The 21481-nt window shown below is 30.4% G+C and overlaps 1 protein-coding gene across 2 annotated transcripts; it reads left to right on the top strand.

Moving 5' to 3' along the window:
* The first annotated feature begins 14743 nt into the window (after nucleotides 1–14743).
* Nucleotides 14744–20216, top strand: LOC105131015 (serine/threonine-protein kinase D6PK-like). Of its 2 annotated transcripts, XM_011033777.1 has the most exons (4): nucleotides 14744–15187; nucleotides 15296–15381; nucleotides 15935–17280; nucleotides 19190–20216. In XM_011033777.1, the coding sequence occupies exons 3-4, from the start codon at nucleotides 15983–15985 to the stop codon at nucleotides 20082–20084; spliced, it is 2193 nt and encodes a 730-aa protein (XP_011032079.1). In that variant the 5' UTR covers nucleotides 14744–15187; nucleotides 15296–15381; nucleotides 15935–15982; the 3' UTR covers nucleotides 20085–20216. The 2 variants fall into 2 exon arrangements, with proteins under 2 accessions (XP_011032079.1, XP_011032069.1); XM_011033767.1 differs by lacking the exon at nucleotides 15296–15381.
* Nucleotides 20217–21481: the final 1265 nt, after the last annotated feature.

The following is a 21481-nucleotide window of genomic DNA, read 5'->3' as shown; positions in this document are numbered from 1 at the left end:
CGACAGGTCATTTGGTAGAAGGAAAATCTAAAAGATTTTTTTAATTTTTTCACTGTAATAATTATTTTTAAAATATTTTTTATTTAAAAATATATATTTTAAAATTATTTTTTTATATTTTAAAATTTATTTTTATTATCAACATATTAAAATTATTTTAAAAATATTATAAAAAATAATTTGTAAAACAAATTCATATTTTATTTTCTAAAAACAATAGAAGCTGTGTGCACACACATAGCAAAATCCGATTTGTAGATTTTTTGATAAAAAATTTATTGGGAATTAAAAAAATACTTCACTATATTAACATTAAAATTAAAAAAAAATTATAAATTATATATTTTCAATGTAAAACTATGTATTAACCTTCTCTGTAATACATTAAAAAAATATTAGATTGATATTTTTATGTAATTTTTTATTATTTTAATACACTAAATTTATATTTTTATGTAATTTTTTATTATTTTAATGCACTAAATTTAAAAATATATTATTTTAATATATTTTAAATTAAAATAAAACATCATTTATCAAATATACATTCTAAAAGGATGGTATTTTAATTGAACAAAGATAAGAGCTATCAATAATCATAGTTATTAGAATAACCTTGGATTTGTGGTTTAACCCAAGAATTGGGTGACCGAGAGCCCTAGCCAAATCTGAAGAAATTTAAAGTCGGCCTTGCAATTAATTTGGTGAAATCCATTTGACTTTTCATATCAATCAGTGACTTAGATGGCCTTGCAAAACACGACAAAGACCTGTTATTCTATCAATATTTATGCAACAGGCTAAAAAATTTAATATTTGATTCATCTAACATTTTTTTTAGTTTTTTTTATAGTATATTTATTCTATTGCTAGTGCTAGAAGAAGAAATGAAGTTAGAGTGGTTGGTAGACAAAGAAAGATGTTGGAGACAAAGTTGTTAAAAATATTTTTTTGATATAATACGAAATATACAATATAAACTCGAATCATAAAATTATAAATAAAAAATTTTAACTAAAAATCATGGGTAACAAAAAAAATTGATTAAACCGAGAAAATTAAAAGAAAAAAAAAACCAAAAAAACTAAATCGTGAAAAAAACCAATTAAACCACTTAGAAAATTACAAAGTATTTATGTTTTGGTTCAGTTTCAGTTTTTAAAGTTTGAAATCGATTGAACCGAACAGGTCTGGTTCAACTAAGCTATCTCTTGAAAAACAACGAGTATAAATAGAATATTTTCTAACCCTAAGTTTATCTCGTCACTCACTTTCTCAGCCGCTTCTTCTCCATGTCCTCCCATCCCTCAAATCTGTCTTCTTCTTTATGTTATCTCTTAAAAAAAAAGAGTATAAATAAAATATTTTCTAACCCTAAACTTATCTCACCACTCGCTTTCTTAGTAGCCCTCTCCCCTGATCTCTCAAATCTACCTTCTTCTCCATGCTCTCTGTCTCTTATCTCTTAAATTTATCTTAAGGTATAACAGATCCAATTGAAGGAATATGATATTCGAGCTCTGTCTGAGTTGAGTTGTGTTCTTAATAAGGAGGTATAAAATATAGTTATATGCAACCTGTTACATTCAATTGAACAACCTGCAATACTTATAATGCTCAGTTATGGCACAAATGTTTGTCACTGTTTGCCAATTTATAGGAAGGATTTGCTTTTTTTTGGTCTATGATTTAATTCTGCAACACTTCCGATTCTGGCTCAATGTCCCTTCCATTTTTCAGATTGTTCTCATTATTGTCTTTTGGGATTTAGATTGTAAATTACATGCTATCGATTTAGAAGCAAGCACAGAAACAAAAGTGCTGAAAAATATGGTCAATAAAAAGCCTAGAAAAAATTCAACTGAAATAATTTCGGTTTGAACCAGTTTGGAAGGAAAAAAACTAAATCGAACGTAATTGAAATTAATCGGTTTGAACCGATTTTTGGTTTAGTTCGATTCCAAAACTAAAAAAAATTGTTTGGTTGTTTATTTTAGTTCAAAATTGGATTGTACCGAAAATATTCAACCCTACTAAAAATCATAAAATCACAAGTAAAATGTTTTAACTAAAATTATAAAATTATAAGTAAAATATTTTAAACAATACAAATACTCAAACATATTAAAATACATAATTCAAATAAAAGTGAAATAAACAATACAAATATTCAAACATCTTAAAATACATAATTCAAAATAAAAATTAATATATGCCCATAGAATTTCAACAACTAAAAGTTAACAAGCATAAAACAAACAATTTGTTGGTGTGTCATGTAAATTAAAGACACCCTCATTTCCTTTATCTTCCTTATTATTCTGAAAACATTCATTAAAATCATTACCATCTAAATGATTATTACTGTTACTACTAGTACCAGCACCGATGTTATGAATATTAGTGTTACTATCAGTAACAACACCAACATTAATATTGTCAACAATATTTAACTTCAAGCTTCTTGAATTCTCTGGATTGATATCATTCAAAATCTTTAAATTATCTTTAGTTCTATGGCACTCCATCCCAGCATCTTTAAGATTTTCTTCATTGTCATTTTCATTTTCTTTATTATTTTTTTTTCATGTTGCACTTTTAATAACACTAAAATCAAAGTTTGATGAATGATCATATTTTTTTTCTTGGTTATCCAATTATTATCATATGAGAGATGATCAAGTAATGGGATATGATAAACATTTTCCACTCTTCTAATTCAATCTCCTCGTGTGTGTCAATAATGATGGCCATGGCCATATATGAGCATGAGCATGTATAAACTTCAAACTTTTCAAATTATTATCCTTTTCCCCAATTCAACTCTAATTAAATATGGTTTTAATTCACAATTTAGGAACTTATCAAGTGCCAGGTTATATTCATTAAACAAAAGCACTACAAAATGCATTCCAAGACTGACATATTTAGTAATACTCAAAAAGCATAACTACTAACGTTTGCAGTTTTCTCTGGAAAATTAAATGAAAAATATAAAAAACCTTAAAACATTGAGAACCAGTTTAGTTACAAGAAATTACAGCACACAAAACCAGTAAGTAAAAAATTACACAATTCATAGAATACCTAGATAAATTACACTTAAATTCCCTTCACTTTCAGTTTTCTCTCAAAATTTCATATAATTAAGAAGCTTAGTTAAGGATAATGGAAAGTGACCTTAACAAGAGTACAATCCTGGAATGCTTCATTGTTTATCGTTGTTTATGCAGAATTACAGACTCTACAACACCAAAACAAGCAAGATCAAACAGAGTATAGGTGAACGTTACAAGAAATTACAACACACAGAAGTATAACATTGTTAGACAGCTTTAATTGATGGTTAATCTATTCAATCGATGGTGAAAATTACAAGAAATTATAACACACGGAAGTACAAAATTACTAGCAGCAATGCAGCACCTCTCCTCCTCCGAGAAAATACCTAGAAGAAAACTAATTAATAGTAGAATATTCACAAAACACTCAGCTAATTTTTATCTCTAATCACCACCATTAGACCAAAAAAAAAGAGCTTGGGATTGAGAATAAATTTTTGCCTTCGTCTCGCCAGGAACTCTCCAGATCGGGGGAAAGTGATTTTTTAATCTACTAGGAAAATAGAAAAAAGGAAAGGGAGTCAGGGAAAGTGGGAGACAAGGATGAAGTTTGGACTCTAAAGTCACTAGAGTGGATTGTTGAATGTGGAGTGTGGAGAGCCCGTTAGTGAGTCACGATTGGGGTAGGGGTGGGGATGGGGACTAGGAAAGAGACTGTTGAGTTAAGGAAGCATTTCTAATTTTCTGTATTTGTGGAAACTTTTGATGAACTCATGAAAACGCTACGTTTTTAATGCTTTTTATGAGTTAACCTATTTTTATGCGAATTTGACCGAGTTTGATATATTTTACTAGTTTTTGAGTTTTAACCTGCTTTTATATGTTTTGACTTGAAATGATTATAAGAGTTTAAACAAATTTTGAACAACCATGGTTGAAGATACTAGAATCATACCCATCATTTACATTTTGCATATCTAAGGAAAAAAAGCAGGATTTGAGAACCTCATCGTTTGTGTTTTTCCTTTTCTTTATGGTCTGGATTTTTAGTGACCAGAACAACAGGGACACTTTGTAACAAATATGAAATTAGGTGAAGCAGGAGCGTCTCTCTCTCACACACAATGAAAGCAGAAGGATTTCCCTGGCGAAGGAGATGCTGGGATCATGCTTGGGGAAGCGAACAGATGGATTTCCAAGGCAAAGGAGATGTTGACACGTGTGGGAACTTCTAAAACGCTGGCGTTTTGAAGAAGAAGAAACATCAAATTTACAGCTAGTACAATCACGTCCAGATTTGCTTTTGATTTTTAAATTGCATCTATTTATAATATTTTTTAAAAAAATATTTATAGGTTAATTCGAGTCAATATATATAACTCGGCGATTTCTTAACCGAATTAATTCTCAAACAGGCTTAATAACCATGCAAATGGCTGTGAAGGGTGGTATTTTATACGAACAAGTGGCAGCAAGTGAATGGGTATGGCAGTGGTTAATTTAGCACGTGAATGCTAACTTTTGATCGACTGATTATTAATTATGAGTTGTGCCAGTTTATCTATGTCAAAAAATAATAGAGATAAATATAGAGATTTTCATCACAGAGAAAACTTGAATTTTATAAATAAGATATATAGGTTTAATCAAAAATGGTATAAAAAAAGAAAAAAAAATATGAAACCAGATTATTGAAATAAGATCGATACGTATTTGGTATGATTGCTCCTGTATTTGCATGGTGTAAGGAATGAAACAAAACTGAATGTGAAAATATATATTTTCAAGGGGTGCTTGTTTTATAGAAAACATTTTTATATAATTTTTTTTCAATTTTTTTATATTTATTTAATTTTAAGAAAATTTATCAATGAAAAGTGATTCTAATCAAAGGAAAAACTAACCCTGATTTTTCGATCTATAATAAAAAAGTAAAATAATTAAATTAATTTTAAAATTAAATATTTATTAAACCGGATTCAAGAGACTTTTCATATTTTTATATTGGTTTTCAGTAGAAATATTTTTATTCTATCTAGTACAAAGAAAAAAAAATAAAGTTTGAAATAATACAAGTATACCGTCGTTCTTGCATTTTCTTATCTTCATTAAATTTAAAATCACAGGAAAAAATATTCTATCTAGTAAATCATGCATATTTTATTATTTCAGTAGAAATATTTCATTCTCTTCAAAATAATATAATTTTTTAAACTAAAAACAGCATAATAAATTTCATGTAAGTGAAGCCATGTAAAAATAAATTGGCTGGAAATATAAAAAACCATAGTCCAGTTTATAACACATATAAGAGTAATAAAATTAAAAATGAGGGATTCGATGGAGGAATTTTTGTAAAGCAGTTGTTTTTTTCATTAAAAAAAAAAAAAGAACAGGTAGATAAAGATGTCATTAAAAATTTTTTTTTAAAAAGGGAGAGTAATATGGGCCTGGAGTTGAGCCCATGCATGTTTGGGCTTTCTCAGGCCTAGCAATTCGACATGTGTAACAGTCATTCTTTCATTTGAGGCTTTTGCATGATGATATTGTTTTCTCTTGCTCAAGTTGAATTCTAGCCGCTATAGCCGCGATGAATCTGTATTATTTTTATAGTAAAATACTTAGATGTCATAGGTATATTGGAAAAAATAAATTAATTAATAACTTAAATTGTAGCCATAACGATTCAATAAGCTGGTATTGGAAAAAATAAATTAATTAATAACTTGTAGCCATAACGATTCAATAAGCTGATTTTATTTGAATTATATTTTTAAAAAACACAATAATAAACAATAAGAAAAAATATATAAAAAAAGAAGAGATTGCAATAACCTGAGAAAAAACAATTATACAGAAAAAAAGTCATTTTATCTTATTATATTTAATGAATTTATTTATTAAAATTAATTTATAATAAAAATTGATACCCATGCAAAGTTTATTCAATAAAATAAAAAGAAAATAATATTATACAACACTACAGGTGTTAAATATATAATAAAAAATAAATATTTAATTGATATAGAATATTAGAGAAACATATATGAATCACACTAACCTCTTAAAAAATTAAACACAATTAACATAATTAAAAAGTAATTATTATTTTAAAAAAAAGTTAGAGAAATAAAAACAAGATAACAGAGAAGACATGTTAATTAAAGCATTAATTTAAAAAATATGTATTTAAAAAAAACATTAGAAATAAAAACAAGATAACAGAGAAGACACGTTAATTAAAGCATTAATTTAAAAAATATATATTTAAAAAAGACATTAAAAATAAAAAAATAAAAATAAAATAAAAGAACCAAAACAAAAAAAATATATGCTATCAACTTAAATTAAATGATAAGATTAAAAATAAAACACTATAATAATAAAGATCAAATAAAAAACATCAATATATGATAAAAAAGTGAAAATGAATAATTTTTCAACATGTTTTTTTCCATTAAAAAATCATAAGTATATATAAAAAAATTATACACTTATCTGATTAAATAAATTACAAATCATCGTGCAAACAAATGGAAAAGATAAATTACAAATCATCGTGCAAACAAATGAAAAAGAAAAGTCATTAATAATAAATAAAAATATAATTATAAAAAATTAAGGAACAAATATAAATTAAAATATTTAATACCACAATATGAGTTATTTACTTGGTCATGTTCCATGAATTTGATTATTAAATTAATTTATAATAGAAATTGACAAACATATAAAATTAATTTATAATAGAAATTGACACACATATAAAACTTGCTAGATAAAATAAAAAACTATATATTTAAAATTGCACGTACTAATAATATTATAAGATATAAATATTTAATTTGTATAATATGTATATATATATATATTACACATGAATCATGCTATCCTCCTAAAAAAACACACCTAGTATAATTAAAAAAATAATTGTTATCTAAAAAAATATGAAGGGGTATAAAATAAAATATGGATCAAAATTTTATTTTTAAAAAATATCAAAAAAGTATTGATTAAGAAAATTTTAAATTTAAAAAACAAAAACAAATAATATCAAGTGTTGCTAAACTTAGTAAGTCAAAGCACCTAACCCTTAAAGAAAAACCTTATGGGTAAACATTTATTCTTTTCATTAATTCAATGGGATGAAAGACATATCATTCATTTTAACACTAAAAATAACAAGATAAAATGCTGTCTAGAACTTTTAAAATTCAGCCACTAACGTGGCCATAAAAACAAAATTCATGATTTTCTTTACCTTAAAAATAACATGATAAAATGTTGTCTAAAACTTCTAAAATTTAGCTACTAACATGGCCATAAAAACAAGATTCATGATTTTCTTTACCTTAAAACTCATCTCGAATCATTTTTTGATTTTAAATATTTAGATAACATTATAGGAACTTGTTAAATTAATTCATAATCTCTGAAAATATAAAAAACCACATTAAAACCTAAAATAAAAATTTTCCTTGAGTTTATATATGTTTTTCTAGTTGTTTTCAAAGTAAAAATAAAAATATAATCCTAATCCTTTTTATATAAAACTATTCAATATAAAAATTAATTATTTTAATAGTTAAAATTATTATTAATAATAACTTTTTTTCTTCAAACTATAATCGATAACTCTCTTTTTCTCTCGTCCATAAAAAAAAAAACTAAAAATGAAAGAAATAAAGTTTAGTATTAGAATTTTTTTAGAAAAAACTATATAGATTAGTCACGTAATAATTAAAAAGGATGAAAAGCAAAAATAAACTTTGCAAAAAAACTTAAGGCGTAACCCATATTACATGTGTTTTTTTTTATCTTAGTCGTTTTTCTTTTAATCAAACCATTCACTTAAAATAATAAAAAAAAACGTAATTGAATTCAAATCTAGGCTTAATCATGCAAAAAAAGAAAAGGAAAAAACAGAATTGTGAGATGACGAATGGTAAAAATTACCACAGTAATTTAACCACAAGCTTTAGGTTTTGTTAATAATAATAATAATAATAATAATTGGCTGCAAAATATAGAATCCTTGCTATCATTTTCTTTGTCCCAGAAAAATATCTAAACACTCTTCTTATAAATAAACACAAAACCATTTTGAAATTAAAACAAAAGTAAAAAATTCAATTTAAAAGATTTTTGCGTATAGATATATAAATATACCTATCTTTTAGATCCGACGATGAACTTAACGATTTTATACATATGGAATTGAGGCACAAATAGCTTTCGTGGTTTTGTCGTCAATGAAGACCTGATCTTGCTCTTGGCTATTTTCTCTCTATTCTTTTTATTTTTTTTGGATTTCTACATTTACAAGATATGTAATTTTAAAAGCTTATAAGGGTAAATTGAAAATAAAATTTCGTAATATTTCATGTCTTCGCTTTTCCCCCCTCTCCACGTCCCTCTCGAGTATAAGATACAAAATTTTAATCCATTTATGCCTAGGAGATAAACCATAATAATTTTTGTCTTTAATTTTGTGAATCAAACATGATTTTCCGTACACGTTCCTGCATGCTTATGTCATCATGTCATTCCAAACCCAGTCACGAAGATGAATTAGATAAGAATTTAGAAATACGTGCAAACCATGTATTATAAAAAATTAATTTTTATTATTAAAAATTAATTTTTTATATATTTAAAATTAGTTTAATATACTAATTTTAAAAATAATTTTTAAAAACTAAAAAATATTATTTTAATATATTTCAATATAAAAATTATTTTAAAAAATAATTATAACTATATTTCCAATTATACTCTTAAACTAACCAGCTGACATGTCCAGCCAAGAACCCAAGAACCGAAATGTTCTGGTGCACGAGTTTCCAAACTCAAATACAGGACTTGGCTTCTTCTCTGCAATGGGCCTGGACAGTTGAGAAGGAAACTTGATACTAATAGAATGGTGATTAACAGGGTGGAGTAATTATTTTTTAAAGTAATTTTATTTAAAAATATATTAAAATAATATATTTTTTATTTTTTAAAAAATTATTTTTAATATCAGTATATCAAAATAATTTAATAATTTAATCATATTAATTTAAAATAAAAAAAATAAATAAAAAAATAAATGTCCTGTTGCACGACTTTCCAAACTCAAATACAGGACTTGGCTTCTTCTCTGGAAATGGGCTTGGACAGTTGAGAAGGAAACTTGGAATTAATATAATGGCGTTTAACAGAGTCGTAGTAGTAGTTTTGTAAAATAGTTTTTGTTTTGAAATGTATGAAAATATTTTTTTATTTTTTAAAAAATTAGTATATCAGAATAATTTAATAACACTAAAAAATATTAATTTAAAATAAAATAAAATATTTAAATTTAAAAAAAACAAATGTTTTGTTGCACGAGTTTCCAAACTCAAATAGAGGACTCGGCTTCTTCTCTGGCAATGGGCCTGGAAAGCTTGAGAGGAAAACTTGGAGTTAAAAAATTGACTCGGAAGGCAGTCACTCAGTTAACTGAGAAGTCTTGTGTGGGGGTAGTTGACGCTCACTTTTTTATAACGGGCCACGGTGTAGTTGACTGCATCTGTCTGGGCTGTCAAGGATTGAAAATAGTCCATTCATGCCTGCCGACTGTCTGTTTAGTACTGTGAGTAGAATTTTTTTTAAAATTGCTTTTTTACCTGATATTAAAATATTTTTAATTTCTTATATCGGTAGATAAAAATCATATTTTTTAAAAAAATTATTAATTTAATATTTTTTCAAAATAAATTTAAAAACAGTTAAAAAATTTCTCTCAGTCTTGATATTTTTTATATTTTAAAAAATTTATCTAACCTGCCGTGAATTACAATGAAATTAAGTAGGAAAACCGAAAACCTGTAAACAGGTATGCACGCATCGTCAGCTACAAGTATTGAGTTTTTTTTGTGGTAAATTGAAGTGATACGAATAGTAAACCTTTGATCGCAATTCCAGTAAAAAAGCAAAATCAATACTGTCATTTCCGAGAAATTGAATCTAGACCTCAATGCTCGATAGGTATAGTAGATTTAACTCACCACCTACTGCTTTGGTTGGCTCAAGGCTTCGAATCGGCTAATCTTTTAGAGATATTAGTGTACTTGAAAATTATTAGAACTAGCTAGAAGTAGTGCCGGTCATCTCCCCCCCTCCAAGAAACACACAAAAAAGTACACTCGGGCTCCTTATTTAGTGCATGATTCAAAGGCAAATCCCACCAACTAAGAGCACACACCCGCTGATAAAGTCATCTGTGGACCAAGAAATTCTCAAGTGAGAGATAAATCATGAAAGAGCCCACTTTCAATGCTTCTTTTTCCAATTCCAATGCTCTAATCTCCAACTTTTCGTAAAGCAAGGGCAGCAACATGCAAGACCCACAAGATAAAGATGGCTACAAAATGCTTGTTTCTTGGTTTCTGGAGATGTGGGTGCAGAGGATATTTGGTTTTACAGTGAAATCCACGTTTCATGTTTCTTTAATTTTAAATTAATTTTTTAATTTTTTATTTATAATTTTAAAAAATATTATTTTAAAACACAACTACCATCATTATCCTGGACACTAAATTAGCATCTGAGCAGCAGCGTTGGCAGGAAGTATATATCGAGCTAATCATCTTACTCGCTAAGCATAGCTTTCATGGGACTGGAGACCCACTCACCCACATGACAACTTGTTCAATATTGATCGTGACCATCAAAGAAATAAAGTTTTCCAATCATGATCCTCATCATCCATCTCTCTCTCTCTCTCTCTCTCTCTCTCTATCCCACTTAACCAGTTTTATGGCTCTCCTTAGCTTTATCTACATACTGTGATGGGATTATGTCAGGCAAGAGAGCCAGATTTAGTCACATTCAATATTCTTCCTTTCTTGACTAGGTGAACGTGAAGGGAATTGAATTTGGTCTATGAAATCAGGCTTTGTTGGATTCCAATTTGAAACAGTTGCTTTGACCAGTTTTCTCCAGCCGCGAGCATTCGAATATATTTTAGGAAATCTTGGTCAAAAAGCCGCAGACTGTAAATTGATGCGAGAAAAAAATAAATTACTAGTTACTAGAACCATAGGCTCCAAATGAAAACCTCCAGGAGACAAGAACAAGAGTACATGTGTGGTGAATTGAAACTCGATTTTCATGTTATGATTTTAAATTTGAAAGGCGATGAAAAATAATTTTATTTTGGGTTAACGTGGAGTGCTAGTAACAAAGCAAATCATGAGCCAAAAAGGGTATAATTGTATTTCTAGGATAAAACTGAAAAAATACCTCAAACTGTATAGAGGGGTGTCTCCATTTTACTCTTAATAATTTTTGTGTCGTTTTTATCCCTTGAGTTTTTTTTTTGAGAATTTCAATTAAATTTCTCCACAAGTATTTGGTTATAGATTCAATCCAAACTGTATCTCTTTGTTTTTGGAAACAATATAATTTTATGGGAACCTAATATTTCTTATTAAGAAATTCTTACAAAATCCCTTGATTGGGAAATCGAGAATGTTTAAAAATAAAATCAACACAGAATTATACGGTTATCTGCCATTGATAAAATCACCTTGAAAATCCATGATTTTAAATTTATATTACAATAAATTTATAATTAAAATAAATAAATTATTAATCTAACGAAACTCAATAAAATTCAATTAAATTTTTAATAATCCAGCTGATTCAATCAATCCTAACTAGTTTGATATCAAATATTTTTTAAAAAATAAATATTACTATTTTAATGCTAATCAAAATTGACATGGAAGACAGGTACGCGTCTTGGTATTGAGGTTTTTTCAAAAAAATATTAAAATATTTTTTTAATTTACAATATTGATATATTAAAATAATAATAAAAATAATAATTTAATATGTTTCTAAGAAACAAACCTATTTTTTAAAAACAAATCCATCCCATTCCAAAACAGGGGTTGTGATAATTCAAGCTCTTACCGTTCTGGATCGGAATTTCCAGAGGCAGAAAATAATTGTCTGGAGTGACAACATTCTGGACAGGCAAGGCACAGTAAGAAGCAGACGACTCCCACCCTTTTTATCTCTTCTGGTATAATATATTTGCCCCTATCTGATCACGGTCCAGACATCTACCGTTTTTTGCTGACACTTTTTGTTAATTATTGACTGCCACGCTAGGAATTGACCATGCACGCGTGACCAGTGCCTTTACAAGTGTCTTGATAGCGTATAAATAGTTGTTTTTTAAAATAGTTTTTTTAAGTTATATTAAAATAATATTTTTTATTTTTTAAAAATTATTTTTAACGACCAGTATATAAACAGTAAAACAATATAAAAAAATAAATTAAACTTTAGAAAATCTCTGTTTAACCTGTACTCTCTGAAACAGGGCATAATATCCAACTTGACCTATGTTTTATTCCTATCTTGGCTGGCATCATGTCTCTTGTACACAGATCCTCTGGACAACGTCGGTAAAGTTTTTTAAATAGTATTTTTTTAAAATAATGTTTGTTTAAAAATATATTAAAATAATATATTTTTTATTTTTTAAAATTTATTTTAATATCCATATATCAAAATAATATATATATATATATAAAGAATTAATCAAAAACAAAAAAAAATTAAAAGCAATTTTTGGAAAAGAAAAAATACTTTAATAATGCTCATTGTCAAATACAAACTTGCTCTTGTAGCTCTTTCCCGTACATTCCAACAATGTACTGAATTGTCATAGTCAGACTCGTAGAGTTTCATTATTGAGATTTTTTATTTTTCATTTACATTGCGTAATATATATACACACACACACATATATATATTGAAAAAAAATTGATGAAAAGATCTCAGTAAAAATGCGAGAAACATTTAAGACTTGGCTATTAAATATTACAAGTTTGCGATGTAATTGAAAATGAGTACATTAGTTAGGAACTAAATTGATTCTCTCTTTTCTACCTTTATTTGGGCTTTAACTAGTAAATTTTTTAAAAAATTTATGTGATGAAACCAGCTTCCTTTTCGATTGATTTTTGTATGATAACGTACATGATAAATTTGTTAAAAAAGTGTTTTTCAATAAAAAATATATTAAAATAAATTTTTATTTAATTTTTATACTAACACATTAAAATCATCTAAAAAATATCAATTTAATACATATTAAAAGACAGATTAAATAGGAAATACAAAAAGTATTCTTCACCATCGGATCCAGCACCCCAGAGATTGCTGGAATAGTTTTTGGTGCAAAAAAGAATAAAAAAGAGAGGTTATTTTATTATATCTTGGTGATCTATCTCGGTACATGAACTCCTCGAACTAGGAACATTAACAGAAGGTAAATAGGAAAAATGTCTTGGAACCTTTTGATTGTCTAATTTCAACGTTTGAAAGGGACGAGTGGTTGTCGATGAATTCTTGCCGAGCGATTACCAGGCAAGGTTTTGGTAAAGGGTGATGCTTTGAGTTGCAAATACGCCACTTCCCTGATGCAACCAGTCGCCTAGCTTTCTCAGTCTCAATGCGTACATATTTGACATTTTGTCCGTGTTCTTGATCGAGCAACCCTTCTGCTTTCTTTTATTTTTTTTAATTATAAATATCCGAATCAGTTTATATATATATATATCTTTTAAAATTTTAAAATTAATAATTAATTAAGTTTCAAGTAACTATAAAATGTATAATACTTAAAGTAATGATTTTTAAATTGTAAATTTTTTTACTTCCTTTATCACATAAATAGCAAAAACAAAATGAAATATTTGGAAGTAAAAAACCATTTAGGAATGCGTTTTAACTATATTTTTAAATGTTTTAATTTTTTTTATTTTAAATTAATTTTTTTAGTATTTTTGAATTGTTTTAATGTGTTGATATTAAAAATAATTTTTAAAGAATAAATTTTTTTTTAATATATTTTAAAATAAAAAATATCATCGCAACTATATTATTAAATATGCCCAGAGAAATTAAAAATATGAACAACTATTTTTGAAAATAAAACACAATAATAGCTAATTAATAAATAATTTTTTAATTTCTCCGATGAATATTTTCAATAAAAACAAAAATTATATATTCATTGACTGGTACTATTTCAGAATCATATACTTAAAATTCTTCCAACCATCCTTCAAAAAACCAATATTAGTAAATATATAGATAAAAGGTGAATCCAACTGCTCCTAGCTTTTTAGAGTAGAAAATTTGAAATTTAACTATAATGGTTTTTAAAAAATAAATAAAAAATTTAAACATAACATCGAAGGTTAAAATTATACCTATAACTATCTAGAAAGTGATTTATTAATAACAACTTATGATAAAAAAATTTATTTTTATCATGGTTTCAACTTTGAACTCTATGATTATTTATATAATGATTATTGGAAACTTAGTTATTAAATTTAAAATTTATAAAATTAATTAAAATATACATAAACTAATATAAACAATCCCATTAACAAAACAAAATATTATATCTATAAATAATAAAGAGTGTGTCATGGTTGAATCAACACTAAAAATCTGATAACCATGGTTCATACGGAGTGAAATATCAAAAACAAAAGGATATCTAACACGCGCTACGAAACGGGAGTGAGAAATAAAACGAAAATGGAGAATCCAAACCCGATCCTGCAAAACCAAGAGAGGGAGATTTGTGTAGCTTAAAGCACAAACACAGTGGACCCCACACCCAATACACACTGGTCCCCACCACCCTCTCATCTTCTCTCCCTCAGCAGCAACTGAAAAGAGAAAAAAAAAAGAAGGAAAAGCCAGCACTTCAACAACACTAGCACAACAGTACATCCCCGCTGCCCATTCATACAAAGTAGCGAGAGAAAAGCAAAAGCAAAAACTACTCCCTGCAACCATCAACCAAAGCTTTTCTTGCAGCCGAGCTACCCTGTCGGAGCATTCCAGGGAGAGAGCTAGCAAAATTTTGAGAGATTTAGAGAGAGAAAGCGTGTGTTTTAGAGATAGGGTGCGAGAATAAGCAGGACTCTTATTAATTTAGTTTCATTTCTAAGCTTTTAGAAAGAGGGAAACAAGAAGAGGAAAAAAATTCCAGCTGTCTTCTGTCTCTCAGCATAATTCTGCCGTACAAGATTCTTTTTCATTTTCGTTTATTTGTTTAGCAGGTGCTTTTTTATATAATTTTTAATTAATTATTTTGTTATGCTCTCTTTGTTTCTGGTTAAATGCTGCTCGGTTGTTCCTTCCTCTTGCCTTGTTTAATTTCTATCTAGGGTTTCGAGATCTCTCTCTGCTTCAGAATTTTGGACTTTTATTTTGACTTTTTATGTTATTGCGTGGAATTAAAGGGTTTTTTAAGGTAAGGAATGGTGGTAAGGGGAATAATCGCAAAGCAAGTTCATCGAGGTTTTCTTACTTTATTGCAGTTGATTGTGAATGAAGTTAAGAATTTTTTTTTCTCGTTTATTGAATTTTTAGATGCTTGATGCAGTCAGATTTGGAGGTTAGGATTTTTTTTGCTCAATTGCCTTGTACAAAACGGTTGGTGATCATATCTAATTTGTTTAATGACATTTCCAACTGTTTTTTTTTAGTTCTAGCATAAATGTGTTGTTCAAAAATCTAAACAGCTTGGAAATCAATGGAATAAAAGAGATTTAGCGACCCCCGAATCGAAAATTAGGTAGTAGATTGGGTAGTGGGTGAATTGCTTTGAGATTCTTGTGTTTTTCTTTGAAGAAAATGTTGGTTGATGATAACCATATTTCTGCTTGTCTTCATTGTGCTTAAACAAGAGGTAATCATATTATGTTTTTCCTAAGAATAACATGACACTGCGGATGTTTGGATAAATAAATACGGGCTGTTCAAAGTGCCTGATGATTAGTGGACTCTTTGATCTCCATTTGCAGGTTTATCAGCGGAAGGATCAATCCATGTAATATTATTAATTTCATAATATGGAAAGGGTTGCAGAATCGAAGGCTCTTCCTGTGAAACTGCCTGCTGTGAGTCAGGTATCGATAAATGCTTATGTAGTATCTGGGAGAGAAGCGAGCCAGACACCCAAGCTGCAGCCAGGTCTGGTAAGAGATGTGGCGGGGCGATTTAACGGAAAACAATCCCAAATCACAGACTTTCCTGTGCCTGTTAGACCGTGGAAAGGAAAAGTCTCTGCAATTAATGAAGAAGAGTTGATGCCTGATGTTGTTATTACTTCTAAGGGCAGTGGTGATTACTTTGATGAGGGTTGCCCTGGTTCTTTCTCTGGGGCAAGTCATCCACCTGAACCTATTGATACAGATCTAATAATGAAAACAGTTTATGTACCAATTGGTCAAAAGAAAGCTGAGCCTCGATGCCTTGTGAAGAGTATGTCTGTGAAGGGGCCTTTTCTAGAAGATCTTTCAATCAGGGTTCCACCCAAAAAACCAAGCCTGGTTGTTCTTTCTCCAGCAGAAAGTTTGGTTGAAGAACCTAATGACTTAGTTGCATTGCCTACTCCATTTTCAGTTCCTCGTGCATCACAAAATACAGAAAACTCTCTCCTTCCACCTGATTCAGAAGAGAACGAATGTGTGTGGGACACCTCTTTGCCTCCTAGTGGTGATGTGAGTCCACATAGTAGGATTGACAGTACTGGTGTTGTCACAGCTATGAGCATTGTCAATAGCTGTGCCAGTACATATCGGAGCGATGCTGTTACAAGTGATGGCATGCTTAGTATAGATAGAAACTGTGAGAGCACAAAAGGGAGTGTTAGAGGGGATTCACTTGAAAGTGCAAAGACTAGCGTTAGTCGAGCAAGTGACAGTAGTGGCCTTAGTGATGACAGTAATTGGAGCAATATTACTGGGAGTGCAAATAAGCCTCACAAAGGAAATGATCCTAGGTGGAAGGCTATTCTTGCCATTCGAACAAGGGATGGATTTTTGGGTATGAATCACTTTAGATTATTCAAACGGCTTGGGTGTGGTGACATTGGCAGTGTTTATCTCTCAGAGCTGAGTGGGACTCGGTGTTTTTTTGCAATGAAAGTAATGGACAAGGCATCCCTTGCAAGCAGGAAAAAGTTGACAAGAGCTCAGACAGAAAGGGAGATTTTGCAGTTGTTGGATCATCCATTTCTGCCGACTTTGTATACTCATTTTGAGACAGACAGATTCTCATGTTTGGTAATGGAATACTGTCCAGGAGGTGATCTGCACACTCTGAGGCAACGACAACCTGGGAAACATTTTTCTGAGTATGCTGCAAGGTATGTTTTTTAGTCTAGCGGCATTCTTTCCATTACCTGCAGCATTTATTTATTTGATCATTTTGAACAGAGAGTGGTGTCTTTAGTTCTCTTCCTTTATGCCATTTCCTACCTTGCCTTGTTTCGCAGCATGTGATTAAACATCTGGTTAGAAGTTGTGTGCTGCTAAGTTTTTGTGTTTTGTTGGAGGTGCATAGTTTTCAAAGTTTTTCATAGTTTAAAGTTAATGGGACCATCATGTTATAGTTATGAGAATAAACTAATTGATTGTTCAGAACCCTTTTCCTTGTTAACAATAATTTTCCTAGCTGTGTCTAGTCAACATCACAAGAAAATTTTCCACTCCATGCTATCATCTCAGGCTGCTTAGGAAAACCATCTCCATGGTTTATTTTTTTCACTCATCGTTGATGCTTAAACTGTGTGCAAAATGAAAGGCAGAAAGGCACATGTTAATGGGTTTTTACCACATTTCAAACTTGACTGCTTGTAAATGGCACCTGTTACTGTAGTGAATTGCAAAGATGGAAACATAGCATATAATTTCTTTTAGCGGACAATTCCATGATTTTTTATTCACTCATTGTTAATGCTTAAACTGTGTACAAAATGAAAGGCAGAAAGGCACATCTAGATGGGTTTTTACAACAATTCAAATTTGATTGCTTTTATATAGTGCCTGTTACTGTAGTGAATTGCAAAGATAGAAATATAGCATCATAGTTTCTTTTAGTGGATAATTCATTATATTTCCTCATGGAAGTATAAAATTAAAATCTCCATGTATGAGTTTCTGTGTCCTTGAAGTTACCAGGGATGAAAACCAGCGAAATATTAAACGAGCTAGGAAAAAGGTAAGTATAGAAGAGATGATTAAGCTTGTAGAAAATTGGATCAAATTCAAAAATGTTAAACGCAGTGGACTTATGTAGCTTCCACATCATTTGTTTTCAAAATATTAAATGCAGATGTCTTCCATTGATTAACGCTGTCATATTTTAGCCCACATACCAATGCAGGGATGGGAAATGAACAAGTTTTGTTGTCACTAGCTGTTGTTTCCTTCCATATTTCTCTCTCTTCGGGATGACAATGGCATTCAGATCTAGTCTAGGGAGGGCATGCACTTAAAGGAGATCAGTGGAACAGAAATGTACCATGTCATAGTGGGCTGCCTTAATTGAAACCAATTTCAGAGTTCAGACTTTTGACTCTCCCTGATATTGTCCAATTCCAATTTCCAATTCTTGGCCCTGTTGAAATTTTACATGCAAGTTTCCTTCCTATAGGATGGCAGCATCACCAGTCTCTTTCACAATCTAAAGCACTCTCAGGACTGAGAGTGTTGTGTTAGTCTTCTATCTAATAGGATCTTGAGAATGCTGCCTCATTTGTATGGTAAAATGCTCCAGTCACTGTTGTAAGATCTCACGCACAACAAGTGATGCTAGTTCACTAGAGTACCTATTCTGAATGCTCTGGAAACAAAAATATGGCTCAGTTCAATATTCCAACCCCTATGAAACGATTGAAATCTATCTCTACCTCTTTGTAGCCCCCAATGTGTAGTAAACATTCCTGTACTGGCATTTGGAAACTTGATGGAGCACATGAAGCTTCATGCTTTTGGACTGCACAAGATGTCCCAAACTAGATCTTGATGTTAGGTTTTTGCTGATAACTATGAAATGGAGGGACCCCTCTGGAGTCAGATGGATTTCCTTCCATGATATTTTAGGAACAAAATAGATTGTCCCTCATCAAGGATAAATACTATTTCTGCTGCAAAATGTTTTCTCCTACCCTCCAGCACTCTCCCTTTTTTGATTTGATCACCGTCTAATTTTTGCCAACATTAGTAATTTTTAGCCGAGAAACTATATAATAATTGCTTTCTTAATGTGTGCAGATTTTATGCGGCAGAGGTTCTATTGGCACTTGAATATCTTCACATGCTTGGAGTTGTCTACAGAGACTTGAAACCTGAAAATGTCCTTGTCCGTGATGATGGCCACATAATGCTTTCAGACTTTGACCTTTCCCTTAGATGTGCAGTCTCACCAACCCTGATAAGAACCTCATTTGATTCTGACCCTTCAAAACGAGCTGTTGGTGGTGCATTCTGTGTTCAGCCTGCCTGTATTGAGCCTTCATCGGCTTGCATCCTACCTTCATGTTTTGTGCCTCGTATCTTCCCTCAGAAGAGTAAGAAAAAAAACAGAAAATCTGGAAAAGATCTTGGGCTGCAAGCTAGTTCACTTCCAGAACTCTTGGCAGAACCGACAGCTGCTCGGTCCATGTCCTTTGTTGGTACCCATGAATACCTGGCCCCTGAAATCATTAAGGGAGAAGGGCATGGCAGTGCAGTTGATTGGTGGACATTTGGCATTTTCTTGCATGAGCTATTATATGGTAAAACCCCATTCAAGGGTTCAGGAAACCGAGCTACCTTGTTCAATGTGGTCGGGCAGCAGCTTAGATTCCCAGACTCACCAGCAACTAGTTATGCTAGTCGAGATTTGATCCGAGGCTTACTGGTGAAGGAACCTCAACACAGGTTAGGGGTGAAGAGGGGTGCAACTGAGATCAAGCAGCACCCTTTCTTTGAAGGGGTGAACTGGGCTCTAATTAGGTGTAGCACTCCACCTGAAGTGCCAAGACCTGTGGAAACTGAGCCGCCTCCTGTCAAGTCCGGGGTGGTCGACAAAATTGGGGTTGGCATTGTTGGCAGCAGCAGCAAAAGGAGGATGGCTGGGACAGACGCGAGGCCTGGGGGTAATTATCTGGACTTTGAGTTCTTTTAGTACAGGCTTGTTTAGCTGTATTCAGCCTGTATAGTAAATGTGTCATTTATTAATCTTACAAGAACCTGCCTGCATTACCCTGTTCTGATAATCACCTTCCTCATAAGAGGATAAAGCATCAGTTGGAAATCAGTAGCTTTAATTTACAGAGTAGTTTAGGTTTCGCCCATTGGGTTTTAGTGGTTGGGCATCACAATCCATTTGAATCATTAAAACTATTCTTAGTCGTGTGGGTTTTAGTGCCCAGCTTTTACCAGTTTCATTACTGAGTAATGCTAAAAAATTTATTCATTGAATGAGTGGGGTTCCATTGGTGGATCTCAAAAAACCAATGGTTAAAATATTCCGGTTGGTGATTGTGAAGGCAATCATGAAAAACCTGGTTTCATGGAGTTCTGTCCCATTTACCCAGATGAAGCTGGGCGTGGAGGAACATTAGTTTACTTGGAGACTTGCATGGAGGTGGTAGAAATACTCGGAAATATTTCAATATGGAGGAGTAGGATATCTTGCGATCCAATGGACTTTTATTAACTGAATTTAGATATTTAAGTAATTTAACATGTTTATAACTTTTCAACATCTAAAATGCTGGGATATTTTCTCTGCTGTTTACATGAACAGCAGATTATATATATATATATATTTTTTTTTAAAAAAAATAAAAATTTCTTTAATATTATTAGATTTTAAATTTGTTTTTATAAATTATTTTGTTTTGCTTCCATGAATAAACATTTTAATATTTGATTTGTTTTTAATTTTACAAATATTAATTTTTTTTCTTAAAATAGTTTTAAAAAAGTTTTCCACTTCATCACTAGATGATGAATTTGATAGATAAAGTCATGAAATATATTAATTCAATATGTTTATATTCAATATTAAAAAAAAATTCATCTTAATTTTTTTAAAAATTAAATTATATTCTTTTAATAATTATTCATATTATTTTTGAAGTCACAAATTATATCAAGTTTCGTAATAATACTAAATAATCTTCTATAATTTTTTTTGTCTCGAGCTGCAACACAGCGCGGCGCTCCATGTATATGGATGATTGAAAGTTGCCTTTGACAGAAATGGAAGCACGTATGGGGGTTAGGAAACTTCCGTGAAAACTACCTCGGCTTTGCTATTCCTAATTAGAGGTTTAGGGAAGAATCCGTCCATTTTCCTCTGTCCAAGCCTGCAGGGTTCCATTTACCATTAACCAAGCAGGAGATATATCCAGATTCAACCTCTGCTCCAACGACTGAAAAATGAAGCGCCTCCCCCTGTAGTAGCTGTCGCAGCATTCATGAAATTGACAAAAACCTGTATGCTACTCTTTCAAGGCAAAAGGTATCATATTAGAAATTTAAGGCCCACCCATTTATACCTTTCTTCTGCCTTTT

The sequence above is a fragment of the Populus euphratica genome, unplaced genomic scaffold (genome assembly GCF_000495115.2).
Source record: "Populus euphratica unplaced genomic scaffold, PopEup_1.0 scaffold2.1, whole genome shotgun sequence".
Lineage (NCBI taxonomy): Eukaryota > Viridiplantae > Streptophyta > Magnoliopsida > Malpighiales > Salicaceae > Populus > Populus euphratica.
Note: the sequence above shows the minus strand (reverse complement) of the source record. Positions and strands in the feature narration are given on the sequence as shown.